The sequence below is a fragment of the Chiroxiphia lanceolata genome, assembly GCF_009829145.1.
Source record: "Chiroxiphia lanceolata isolate bChiLan1 chromosome W unlocalized genomic scaffold, bChiLan1.pri scaffold_40_arrow_ctg1, whole genome shotgun sequence".
Taxonomy (NCBI): Eukaryota; Metazoa; Chordata; class Aves; order Passeriformes; family Pipridae; genus Chiroxiphia; species Chiroxiphia lanceolata.
In genome coordinates this window covers 786319-799319 of record NW_022476499.1, presented here as the reverse complement: position 1 = coordinate 799319, position 13001 = coordinate 786319, and the positions used below count along the sequence as shown (strand labels likewise).

Below are 13001 nucleotides of genomic sequence, written 5' to 3'. Positions count from 1 at the left end.
TGGGCACAGCTCCTGGAGCTTTGAGATTTCCTTCTTAAAGCACCTCCAGCCTTCCTGGACTCCTTTGCCCTTCAGGATTGACTCCCAAGGGACTCCAGCAATCATTCTCCCAAACAGACCAAAGTCTGCCTGCCCTCACTCCAGGGTGTCAGTTCTGCTGCCCCCTCCTTCCTCCAGCCAGAATGGAAAACTCCATCATTTTGGAGTCTGTGCCCCAGACAGCTCTGACCACCACCTCCCCCACCAGTCACAGAATCATGGAATGGTTTGGGTGGGAAGGGACCTTAAAGAGCATCTTGTTCCAACCCCTTGCCATGGGCAGGGACACCTTCCACTAGACCAGATTGCTTAGAGCCCCATCCAACCTGGCCTTGAACAACTTCCAGGGATGGGGCAGCCAGAACTACTCTGAGCAACCTGTGCCAGGATCTCACTACCATCACAGTCAAGAATTTCTTCCTAATATCCCATCTAACCCTTCCTTTTCTCAGTGTGAAGCCATTCCCCTTGTCCTGTCACTCCAGGCCCTTGTCCAAAGTCTCTCTCCATCTTTCTTGTTGGTTCCCTTCAGGCACTGCAAGGCCACAATTAGGTCACCCCAAAGCCTTCTTTTCTCCAGCCTCAACAATGCCAATTCTCTCAGCCTTTCCTCACAGCAGAGCTGCTCCATCCCTCTGATCATCTTGCTGCTCCCCTCTGGACTCGCTCCAGCAGGTCCATGTCCTTGCTGTGCTGGAGCCCAGAGCTGAAGGCAGCTCTGCAGGGGTGACAACATTACAGCCGTGTGTGTTCCAGCAAGGACACTGTGGAACCTCCTGAAGTAAAGGGGCCATTGTGACACTGCAAGGCCTCATGGAACCAAAGGAACCCTGGGAGACTGTGGAATCTCATGGAATCAAGGAGACATTCTTACACTGCAGGGCATTATTGAGCCTAAGTGACCATTGTGATATTGTGGAACCTGATGGAGTCAAGGGGCCTTTGTGACATGCAGGGCCTCATGGAACCAAAGGAACCCTGAGACATTTCAGGACCTTGTGGAATCAAGGGACCATTGTCATCCTGCAGAGCCTTTTAGAGCTAAATGGGCCCTGGGACACTGTGGAATGATGGAATCAAGGAGCCACTGTGACACTGCAGAAGCTCATTCAACCAAAGGAACCCTGGGACAATGTGGAACCAAATGGAATTACCAGGACACTGTGACACTGCAGGGCCTCACGGAACCAAAGGAACCCTGGGACATTGTGGAACTTCATGGAATCAAGGGACCATTGTGACACTGCAGGGCCTCATGGAACCAAAGGATTCCTGGGACACTGTGGAATCTCATGGAACCAAGGGGACACTGTGATATGTGGGGCCTTCTAGAACCAAAGGAGTCCTGAGACATTTTGCAAACTCATGGAATCAAGGGTCCATTATCACACTGCAGAGCCTTTCGAAGCCAAATGGACCCTGCGACTCTGTGGAACCTCATGGAATCCAGTGGCCATTCCCACACTGTAAAACCTCAGGGATATTGTCAGGTTCCCATTATTAAAAGACGCTTCTGCCCAAATTAAGCTGCAAAGGAGACCATGTGCCAAAGTCAGCAGTCTAGGTTTGATTTAACAGTAAATAGGAGGTAGAGAAAGAAATAGAAAGCAAGAGAGAGAAGAAGGGGGTGGTGGGAAGACAGTGAGAGAGAGAGAGAGATGAAGTAAATGTATCACCCCATGTAGATCCCTGAGGCTCCCGCCGGTCCTTCTTCACCCTGCTGTGCTTGGTGGAGGGTCCCCAAGTTGTGCTTCTGGGCTATCACTTTTATACAGCCCAAGCCCTGGGTATTCAGGGGGGTAGATGCTGTTCCCACAGCTTGGGCTGGCATGTGCTTCCTTTCCCACAGTTTGCCACGGTGGGAGTTTTGCCCGGTGTGCTTCCAGTCTGCAGGTGGGAATCTTTGTCTGGATGGGTTCCCCAGACCTGCCTTACCAGCCCTGGCTTCCTCTTGGGGCTGTCTTCTGTTTCCCACAGTCTGCACAGTGCAATTCTGTCCTGGGTGCTACTTGCAAAGCTTCACCTCCCTTTAGGCCTTGGAATTAAATGCCTTCCTGTTTGCCACCAGTGCTTATGTGTTGTGGCACCTTATGGGATTTTCCTTCTTTGACAGTGTTTTGTGCACTTTGACAGTGTTTTGTTTAGTTCATTGTGCCCTTCAAGTCCTTCCATGTGCACACACCCACCACTGTCACCAGTGTCTGGCCCTCCAAAGAACACAAGCCCTGATGATTTGTAGCTCCCACTCCAGTGGTTGGCACTTGGAGCTCCCTCCGTACCCAGAGCTCAGAGCTCCCTTGTGCCAGAAAGTTTAAAGAGATTGTGCCTCATTCTGCCAAGACAACCCTTGGAAAAAAGTGTCCCTCTGTGTTTCCTGGGATAAGAGCACTCTATTGTCATCTTCGAAAACCTTGGAGAAGTCCCAGAGATGTCCCAGGAAGGAATTTGAGGCCTCAAGCATATGACCCGTATATAGAGGCTGAGGACTCAGGGGTCAGTGGAGGACAGTAGAGGAGTAGCCTGAGAGGTCTGGAAGGGGGGTGTCAGAGCTGGTGGAGCTTTTCTTCCTGTCAGAAAACAGCCTAAGAAAGAACTAGTGCCACCAAGGGCAGCTGGGGTGGCCTAGACTGGTGACAAGAAGCAAGAAATTTCCCTCCAAGGTCAGTGTTGTGGTGCAATATGTCACAAAGGAGGAGTCTGGATGAGCCCAAGGCTTTGTGTGTGCAGGAAGAGCCAGGGAGGACGCAGAGATGTCAGTGCAGGAAGGTGCCAGCCAGGTGGGGCAGCCGGGGGGATGACGACAGCCTGCAGGGAAAGGGGCAGGGCATGGACACTGTAGGACAGCCTGGGCTGGAGGGGAGACAGGGATGGGGAGAAGCTGAAAGGCCCTGACAGAGCCACCTTCTGCAGGCCTTTGGCCATGGCTGTTGTCTGTGTCCCTGATGCCAGGAAGAGGGGAGTGCCCCTTGCAGCCCTGGGGCCTCCTGGCCTCCTTGTCCCTGCTCAGCAGCCTGGCAGGTGCCACCCCATGGTCCTGCCCTTGGCATTGCACATCCCACATCCCAGTGTCCCAGGAAGAGCCCTGAGGAATGAGGCAGGGACAGGATCTGCCTTCCCAGAGGCTGGGGGTCAGGGCTTGGCTCTTTGGATTAAGGAAACAAGTCAAGGTTTCTTCAGCATCAGAGCCACCTTTCCCTTGCTTGTCCATCCTTGTCATCACTGTCTGCAGTTTTCTGTTCCAACTGGAATCTGGGGACACTTTCTCACTCTTGTCCCTCAGTGGGACCCATTAACAGTACAAGGAACTTCAGTCTTTCAAACTCATTTGGAGTTCTTGAGAAGTTGTTTGAACTTCCTCTCAGGGGCTGAGTCTCATGTAAACAACATCAAACCCCCTGAGGGTCATGAAATGCGTGGGGCTGTTGCTGTGCTGCTGAGCTGGGCCGGGCTCCTGGCACACAGGGAGCTCCTGGCAAGCAAGAAGAGCTTCAAAGAGACAGCTCTGCTGGTGAGCAGCTCCTCTGCACAGCCCAGCAGGGCTGAGGGCACTGCCTGCAGCACCCAGGGCACAAAAGCAAGGCAGAGAGAGGTTACACACAGCCTGGGCTGGGAGGGAAGTTGAGAGGAAGATCCGCTGGAGGAGGAATCTTTCCAGGCTTCCTCACTGTGAGTCAGCATGAAGGGCAATGTGTCTGCAGTTGGTGCAAAGATCTCCTAATGCTGGCACATCCCACTCCCTGCTGCACCATCCCAGGCACATCCCAGCAGGGTTCCCTTCTCCCAGGGATGGCTGAGGGGTTGTGAAGCCGGGCTGTGCCACCCAGGCTGCCCCAAGCTGTCTGCAGAGCAGGGTCCTGCAGCCCAGGGCTGTGCCGGGGCAGGAGCTCTGCCACTGCCAGGGGCAGCTCTCAGCCAGTCTGGGGAGCTCCCTCAGGGCTGGGCAGAGGCTGGGGGTGGAAAGAGCAAAGCCTGGCAGGGCAGGGCAAGTTTCTTCTGCTATCAAGTGAGAGTTTCATGGGTCAGGGCTGCTCACAGAACCAGAGCACCCCAGGATATTTTCCAGTAGATACTTCAAGGGGAAGGTCCAAGGAGGGATTTCTCTCAGGCTCTCAAGCCACATGCCTGGTGGTTTGAGTTCCAGAGGGAACTGTGAGGAGCTGCCCAGGGCTGAGAACAACTTGCTGGCACTGTTGGTATCTGGGAGGTGGCCCAGCTGGCTCAGGGTGACACTGCCCTGAGTGCTCAGTGGGCTCTGCCCTGGCCTCTCCCAGCTGGACCCTCCCTGTGCATGTCCTTGGTTCTCAGCTTGCCCGTGGTCCTGAGCTTGTTCCCTCCTTCTCTCAGTCAGGCTCACTGGGGAGGGGAGTTCAAGCTACTCAGTCCAACACTGATCCTGGGATTCCCCTATGGCAGGAGTGTCCCTGGGAATGAGACATTCCACTTGTCCTCTGCCCTGTGGGGCTGTGGGCAGTGAAGTCTGTGGGCCTGGGTCAGGAGCTCTTTTTCCCTCAATCAGACCCCATCATTAGGACACTTGGCTTTTTTCTGAGGTGTCCTTCCAAGCTGGGAGCTGCCCTGGAGAATGCAAATCATCCTCCCAGCACAGCTGTGTTCTCTGAAAGCCCCAGTGGAGAGGGGCAGAGATGCTGTGCCCATGCCAGGAGATGCTGTTGGGTTGGGGAGATGAGCCACGGGTGTCCTTGGCTCCAAGTGGGGTGCTGAGCCCTTGAGACAGGCTGAGACACTGAGGGGTCTGGGATGGATCCCTCTGCTCTCAACAATGTCTGGTGGCTTTTCAGACCAAACTGGGAATGTGATCAATATCCATCTCAGGAAGGAGTAAAGCCAGGTCAGTTGGGAACAAGAGAGAGGGACAGACCAGCTCTCCTCACTCTGCACTAAGCCCCAGACAATCTTCCTGCCTGGCAGGACCTGCTCTGTTCTCCCTGAATGCATCAGAAGAGCTGAGGGGTTCTGCCATGCAGGAACACTCCTCAGGAAAGATGAGGGGAGTCTAAAAAAAAAAAAAAAAGCAAACAAGCAAACACACCAAACCTGTGACACTGCCTTCTGCTGTCCTGGTTTTCCTCAGAAACTGGGAGTGCAGATGCTGACAAGCCCTTTTGCACTGGGAGCAATTTCATCTGACACAGCTGAACACCAGGACGGGCCCCTGTGCCCACCATACCCATGATCCCAGCAGTGCAGAGCAGGGCTGAGCCCTCACAGCCAGTGGGCAGAGGGTCTGCTCCTCATGGAAGATGTGGTGAGCCCCACCCAGGGCTCCAGCCATGGGGCTGAAGGAGAGACTCCTAGAAAAGGAAAACCAATGGAGCAGTGAGAGGGGTGTTGGAAAATGACTTTGATTTTTCTCAGAATGTTCTACCCTAACTTTTCACTGTTATATCCTACTTGAACAGTGCCTAACATCCAGAGGCAACAAATGTCCAACAGCAGCTCCATGGCCCAGTTCCTCCTCCTGGCATTTGCAGACAGGAGGGAGCTGCAGCTCCTGCACTTCTGGCCCTTCCTGGGCATCTCCCTGGCTGCCCTCCTGGCCAACAGCCTCATCCTCAGCGCCGTAGCCTGCGACCACCACCTGCACACCCCCATGGGCTTCTTCCTGCTCAACCTCTCCCTCACAGACCTGGGCTGCATCTGCACCACTGTCCCCAAAGCCATGCACAATTCCCTCTGGGACACCACAACCATCTCCTACATGGGATGTGTTGCTCAGGTCTTTTTACTTTTCTTTTTCATGTCAACAGAGTTTTCTTTCCTCACCATCATGTGCTACGACCGCTGCGTTGCCATCTGCAAACCCCTGCACTACAGGACCCTCCTGGGCAGCAGAGCTTGTGCCCACATGGCAGCAGCTGCCTGGGCCACTGGCTTTCTCAGTGCTCTGCTGCACACAGCCAATACATTTTCCCTGCCCCTGTGCCAGGGCAATGCCCTGGGCCAGTTCTTCTGTGAAATCCCACACATCCTCAAGCTCTCCTGCTCACACTCAGGCTACCTCAGGGAAATTGGGCTCATTGGGGTTACTGCCAGTTTATCACTTGGTTGTTTTATTTTCATTGTTTTCTCCTATGTGCAGATCTTCAGGGCTGTGCTGAGGATCCCCTCTCAGCAGGGACGGCACAAAGCCTTTTCCATGTGCCTCCCTCACCTGGCTGTGATCTCCCTCTTTGTCAGCACTGCCATATTTGCCTACCTGAAGCCTCCCTCCATCTCCTCCCCATCCCTGGATCTGGCACTATCAATTCTGTGCTCGGTGGTTCGTCCAGCACTGAACCCCTTCATCTACAGCCTCAGGAACCAGGAGCTCAAGGATGCCCTGAGGAAAATGATGACTGGATGCTTTTCAGGAGCAATAAAGTCCTGTTTTCTGGTGTGTAGCATTCAGAATGGGACTCCTTAATGGCCCAGCCTTCCTGTTCAGGTTTTTCGTGGAGGTCATCGGGTTCTCCTTGCAATATTTTCTGTGCAATGTAATATTATTATGCATCTGCCTTCTAATTTAGTGTCTACCCATTGAATTTTACCCAGAGATGTATAAATGATGAATTGTGCTCTCTGAGTGTTTAAACAAAATAAAGGACCTTGCAGTGCCTTCTTTGTCCAAGACCCTTCTTCTCAGATGTTCCTAAAGGACAGCACACTGCAGGACAGGGTGTATTTGCAAACGGGAAGGGAACAATAATCCCAGCCCAGTAGCACTGCCAGGGAGCAGCAGTGCTTGGTCTGTCCAGAGCTGCTCTCTTGCCACTTCCACACTGTCCTCCTGAGTCCCTTTCTCGCTGTAAGGCCTGAGTGCTCTCTGAGCACAGTCCTGGGGGCTGGAAGCCCTTGGAGCACAGGCAGGGACAGGCCCTGGGAACTTGTGAAGCAGAGCTGGGCTCCCTTCCAGCATCTCCAGGATGCTGTGGGATCTTCTGAGGGCAGGGCATGGACTGGGTCACTTCTTCTGTCACCTTGCTCCAGGGCTGCAACTCTCCTGCAGTGTCATCATGACACTCCTGCTCTCTGCATTCCCAGTCTGATTTTTAGATCCAATCTTCCCCTCCTGTTCTCAGGGACATCCTGTGAGTGCTTCAGAGCTGCCATCCTGGGGCAGCTCCTGCCCAGCGTGAGCAGGCACAAGGTCTCTCCAGCTGCTCCTCTCCCCTCCCCAGTGCCACTGTTTTCTGCAGCCTCCTCCTCCTTGCCCAGCACAGCCCTCCTGGCACAGTTGGACACAGCCCTTGTTCTACCCCCTCCTCAGGTACCTGCCCAACCCCCTCAGCTCCAGCCTGATGGCCACAAACCTTCAGGGCAGGGAGGCACCGGGGAAATCGCTGAGGAAAACCTTTCAACTGCACTCAAATCCAATTGGAGGGGTTGGCCCTGAGGAATAAATCCATTCTAATTCTCCAGAACCACCAGGACAACCTGTGTTGTGTCCTGGGCACTCCTCTGGAAGTGTGGGCTATGGAAAAGGCTTTGGTGTCCAGGATATTGAGAAGGCTGGGCAGTGTCACTGGGAGACCTCTCCCAAACCCTTGGAAAGGCCAGAGCCATCCCAGAGCTTCCTGGGGCCTTGGCAAAGGCAGACATGGAAGCAGTCTGCAAACAGGGCATCAAGGAGGGTTGGGAGAGTTCCAGACTGCTCAGGCTCAGCAGGGATGGGGATATGGCAAGTCCTCCTGCAGCCATTCCCAGGCATGGGAAGGACAAGTCAGGGATTGCAGAACCCCTGTGGGAGGGAAAAGAAGGGGATGTTGTGTGCCCAGACTTTATCAAGGCCCTTGACATGGTCTCTTATGGTCTCCTTATGGCCAGACTGGTGACAGTTGGACTAAAGAAGTAGAAGATGTGGTGAGTGGGAAGTTGGCTGAATGAAGAGGGTCAAATAAAATCCATGGTACAAAATCCTCTTGGCAGCAAGTTCCTGATGAAATCCCTCAGTGACCAGCCCTTGAACACCACTGTAGAACTTCTTTATTATCTCTCTGTACAATGGGACAAAATGTACTGTCAAGCCTTTGCGGATGATGTCAAATTTCAGGGAGCCCTTCAGCAACCTGTCCTGGTTTAAAGACACATATTGTGATGGGAACACCAATAAAATGAACTCACTCCCCTTTTATTCCCCACCAATACAGGGAGTCAAAATACAAGGAGGTATAAGTGAAAACAATAACAGTTTACTGACAATATAGCAGCAAAACCAGCAATACCAACAGAAGAGTTCAAAGCAACAGCAGAGAGAGAAATTGCCTCCTGTCTCCTTCCCTGCCCCAAATCCGTTTTGTAAACAGATGACAACAGGGGTCAACATGTGCCTCCCTTCCCCTTTTCCCCCTGAATGAACAGAGATCGGAAAACAAAAGCAAGGGAAAGAGGGGGCAAAGAAAAATCTGAAAAACTCTCTTGTCTAAGTTGTGCTACCCAAGAACACGCTGACTCCAGAGGTGTCCAAGCGGGGCAGAGCCGGCGACTCCGGTCCGTGCGGCGGCGGGGGGGAGGCAGCGGCTCTGTTTGATTCCACGGAGTTCTGGGGAGGCACAGTGGCCCCTTGGTTCCACGAGGTTCTGAAATGTCTCAGGGTTCCTTTGGTGCCAGAAGGCCCTGCAGTGTCACAGTGGCCCCTTGAGTCCATGAGGTTCTTTAGGGGCAGAATGGCCCCTTGGTTCCATGAGGTTCCAAAAGGTCTCAGGGTTCTTTTTCTTCCATGAGGCCCCACATGTCAAAATGGTCCCTCGGTTCCACCAGATTTCAGTGTCCCTGTGTTCTTTTGTTTCCATGAGGCCCTGCAGGGTCACAATGGGCATTTCATTCCATGAGCTTCCAAAATGTCTCAGGGTTCCTTTTCTTCCAGGAGGCCCCACATGTCCCTTGGTTCCATTAGATTCCTCAGTTTCCCTGTGTTCTTTTGGATCCATAAGGACCTGTAGTGTTACAACTGCCCCTTGATTCCATGAAGTGCCGCAGTGTCCCTGGATACCTTTTGTTCCATGAGGTTCCCCAGTGTCACAATGGCCTCTTGATTCCATGACATTCCAGTGTGGCCCAGGGTTTCTTTGTTTCCAAGAGGTCCCGCAGTGCCACAATGGCCTCCTGATTCCATGGGTTTCTGCAGTGTCACAATGGCCCCTTTATTTCAGGAGGTTGCCCACTGTCCCTGGGTTCCTTTGGCTCCACGGGGCCCTGGAGTGTCCCAGTGGCCTCTGGATTCCATGGCTTTCCCCAGGGTCACAGGCCCTGTAATTCCATGAGATTCTGCAGTTTGACAGTGGCTCCTTGATTCCAGGAGGTTGCACCGCATCATCAAAAGCTGAACCCACCCTGATGAAAGTTCTGAGGAGGTTAGGAGGAACTGGGACAAAAGGGACAAGATACTTGGGGAAGGAAAGAGGGGCTTGACCAACAGAGAGGAAAGATTTTGATGAGGTAAAACCAGGTTCAGAGAATGCTGAGGGTGCTGAAACACTGACTGTGCTAATACTCCTGAGAGAATTTTATGCACTTTGTAACCTCAAGCCCCAACACTACCCAAAAAGTGCTGCCTCTCCCATTGAAGGGAATCTACTCTAATGAACCAGACACTGCCAGCAGAACAACAAACCTCCCAAAGTTCTGCCGAATCCCCACCCTGAGCTCTAAACCCCAAGCCCTGACCATTAAGCACCCCCACAGACCTTGGAGCAGGGCAAGGACCTGGAGGGCCCAGAGCAGGCCCAGGGGGTTGGCAGAGGAATGGGAGGTGACCTGGATCTGCTCAGCTCTGCAGTGACCCCCACAAGAAGGGCTGGTTTCTGGGAGGGATGTCCTGTGGCACAGGGGCTCAGGATCCAAGTTCAGAAGGCCAAGTGCACATGGCAACAGCCAGAGCTGGTGCAGAGACATCAGGGAGGGTCTGGAAATGCTGCTGGGAGGGGGGTGGGAAAGCAGGAGGGGTGTGTGCAGCCTGCAAGGCCAGAGCAGCAGCAGGGCCAGGGCAGGACAGCCTGCAGGAGAGATGGTCAAGGGCTCTGGCAGGGCTGCAAGGCCCAAAGGCACCCAGGCCTTTGTCCCCTTGCCTCTGGCAGCTGCCTCTGCCACTCAGGCCACCACAACCAACTTGCCTGGCAGGTTCTGCCCTTGGGTTCTGCCTCGCCCCTCCCTCAGCAGCCTGGCAGGGGTTGCCCAGTTTTGGGCCTTTGTTGTTCCTCCCCCTCCCATCCCAGTGCCCCCAAAGAGCCCTGAGCCAGCCGGGAGGGACAGGATCTGCTGGGCCAGGGCCTGGGGCTCAGGCCTTGGCCTTTGTGCTCCACAAAACCAAGGCAGGCTTTGCTCAGCATTGCAGGGGCCTGCCCAGAGCCTTTGTCTGCCTGCATTCCTGCCTCCAAGGAGCTGCTCCAAGGAGGCCCTGGGGAGGCTTTGGCAGTGCCTGCCCTCAGTGGGGCCCAGCAATGCTTCAAGGCACTTGCAGTTTGGCTTCTGACTTCTTCAGCAGCTTCTTCAATCTTCTCTCAGTACCAGGGGATGATGGACTCATCTCTAAACACACCGTGGAGCTCATTAAAACAAAGAAAACCAAATCATTTATTTTCTTTTAATTGTCCTCAAGTCTTCAAGACATCAACATTTAATTGGAGTTGTTTTGTAGTTTAGCTAAGGAGGAAAATTTTAAAACGGTCCTCATGAAAAATATGTATTTTTTATGGAAGGGAATGATTTACACAGAGACTTGGGATACAAGATGGTCAGGGTACAAAAGATTTGGATCCAAAGACAAGGGGATGTTATAGTCAATAGACCAGAAATATTTTAATTTAAAATATATCGAAATTTTATTAAAGGCAAATGAGCAAAACAGTGTGCTGGGCGACCGGGGAGTCTCCGCTCCGCCAACGGTCCGCAAGCGCAACAAGCCAAAACCCCACTTTTTATACCCTCCTTGATCTCCTCCCCTTCAGTCTCTTTCGATCTTTTCATTGGTTTCCACTTTGCGGGCTCTCCCAATATTGGTTCCTGTTTTGTGGGCTTCATCCTGTTGCTAGGAGGTTAGCCGATAGTTTGGTTACTCCACAGTCCTCGGAGCCCACCTTGTCGAAATTTCCAGATGAAGGCAATAAGTTCCCCTTTCTGGTTTCTGTGGTCAATCCCCTTCTTGTTTTTCTTTTACTTTTCTTCCCTCTAAGTACACGTAGAACAAACACTTGCAAAATAACAAGACATAACGTACCATTTTAAAACAGCATTGCGGTTTGTCATTTAGCATAACAGGATATAACATGTCATTTCAACACAGCATTACAATTAGCTATTGTGGTTCCCCTCTTGTAATTTCTCATTTTGCAGTCTAAGCAAAGGCCTTAACTATTGCAAACCTTATTATATTAAACTTTATTTGATAAGCAAACTATTAATTTCATTCTTCATCAACCATTACAGGGGCAAAAGAGATTTGTAGCACTTAATCAGTTATCAAGAGATTCAATAGCATTTATTACAAGTTTAACAGTGACTGAATTATTCAAAATAACAACACTCACACCACAGTCAATTCACCAGAGGGATTTTATCTCCATCAATGGTATGTAGAGGTTCTTCTTGGGCAGGGCCAGTTCAACTGGTAGAGTTAACTAACAAGGTTTGTGTGATGCCTTAAAGCTTTCTGGATACTTTTTATTTTAGATTTTAAAAGTAGTTGTGTAGTAAATGTAGATGTTAATGCAGCTGTATTATATGCTACCCTTTAGCATTGTAGTTTACACAGACCCAACCCTATTACCCCATTTGATATAAAACTTTCTAAATTCCCTTAGCGTGTTTAGACTTCTTTTCAAGGTAGAACTGTAGAAAAACACCTCTATTGAACAACATCACACCCTAGGCCTGGACAACAAGATCCCACAAGAGACAAAGCAACCTTCAAGCCCAGGACTTTGGAGGTACTCCAAGGACTGTACATGCTGTGAAGAAGATAAAGATGAGGAAGAAGGGGTCCCAAAGCCCCCAAATCCAATTCCCCAAGGGGTGTGTTGGGGGGCAGAACTGGGCAGAACCAGGGGGTGGTCTGTCGGGGTGTGAGGTTCCCCATTCTGGAGGAATGAGGAAGAACTGGAGAGGGTCTAGAGGAGATCTGACAGGATGGAGCTTTTCTCCATATTGGAAATAGAATGAAATCTCCACAAAGAGTAGCATGGAAGGTTCAGACTGAAGGTGAGGAAAAAGAAATATCACTCAACGGGGACCCTTCTGATGCAAGCGGTCACCAAGAGGGAGTCAGGATCAGCCCGTGGCTTTGTGTTTGTCCTGGGGTGTTGAGGTAAAATCTGAGGAGGTGGGGGGAAGCTTGGAAATTGGATTTTTCTGGGAGTCAAACCACCACAGTGTTTCAGGGAACAGCCAGAGCTGGTGCAGAGATACCAGTGAGGGTCTGGAAATGCTGCTGGGAGGGGGGTGGGAAAGCAGGAGGGGTGTGTGCAGCCTGCAAGGCCAGAGCAGCAGCAGGGCCAGGGCAGGACAGCCTGCAGGAGAGATGGTCAAGGGCTCTGGCAGGGCTGCAAGGCCCAAAGGCACCCAGGCCTTTGTCCCCTTGCCTCTGGCAGCTGCCTCTGCCACTCAGGCCACCACAACCAACTTGCCTTGCAGGTTCTGTACTTTGTTTCTGCCTCGCCCCTCCCTCAGCAGCCTGGCAGGGGTTGCCCAGTTTTGGGCCTTTGTTGTTCCTCCCCCTCCCATCCCAGTGCCCCCCAAAGAGCCCTGAGCCAGCCGGGAGGGACAGGATCTGCTGGGCCAGGGCCTGGGGCTCAGGCCTTGGCCTCTGTGCTCCACAAAACCAATGTTATAAGTAAAATCAGCACTAGGCTTAATTATCGTAGTAAAAAAATTTATTATAGATTTATATAAAAATCAAATAAGCAAAACAGCGCTAGGTGACTTGATGAGCCTTCCTTGCTCATCCAAGGCACGCTTCAATAATTTTCAAT

The 13001-nt window shown here is 52.1% G+C and overlaps 1 protein-coding gene across 1 annotated transcript; it reads left to right on the top strand.

The window, feature by feature from the left end:
• Nucleotides 1–5482: 5482 nt before the first annotated feature.
• LOC116781325 (olfactory receptor 14J1-like) lies at nucleotides 5483–6463 on the top strand. Its single transcript, XM_032677018.1, has one exon. It carries the CDS (start codon nucleotides 5483–5485, stop codon nucleotides 6461–6463), a length of 981 nt encoding a protein of 326 aa, XP_032532909.1.
• The last annotated feature ends 6538 nt before the right edge of the window (nucleotides 6464–13001 follow it).

Excerpts from the sequence above, each read along its gene's own strand:
- LOC116781325 (XM_032677018.1), top strand. The coding sequence starts at position 5,483 with ATGTCCAACAGCAGCTCCATGGCCCAGTTCCTCCTCCTGGCATTTGCA.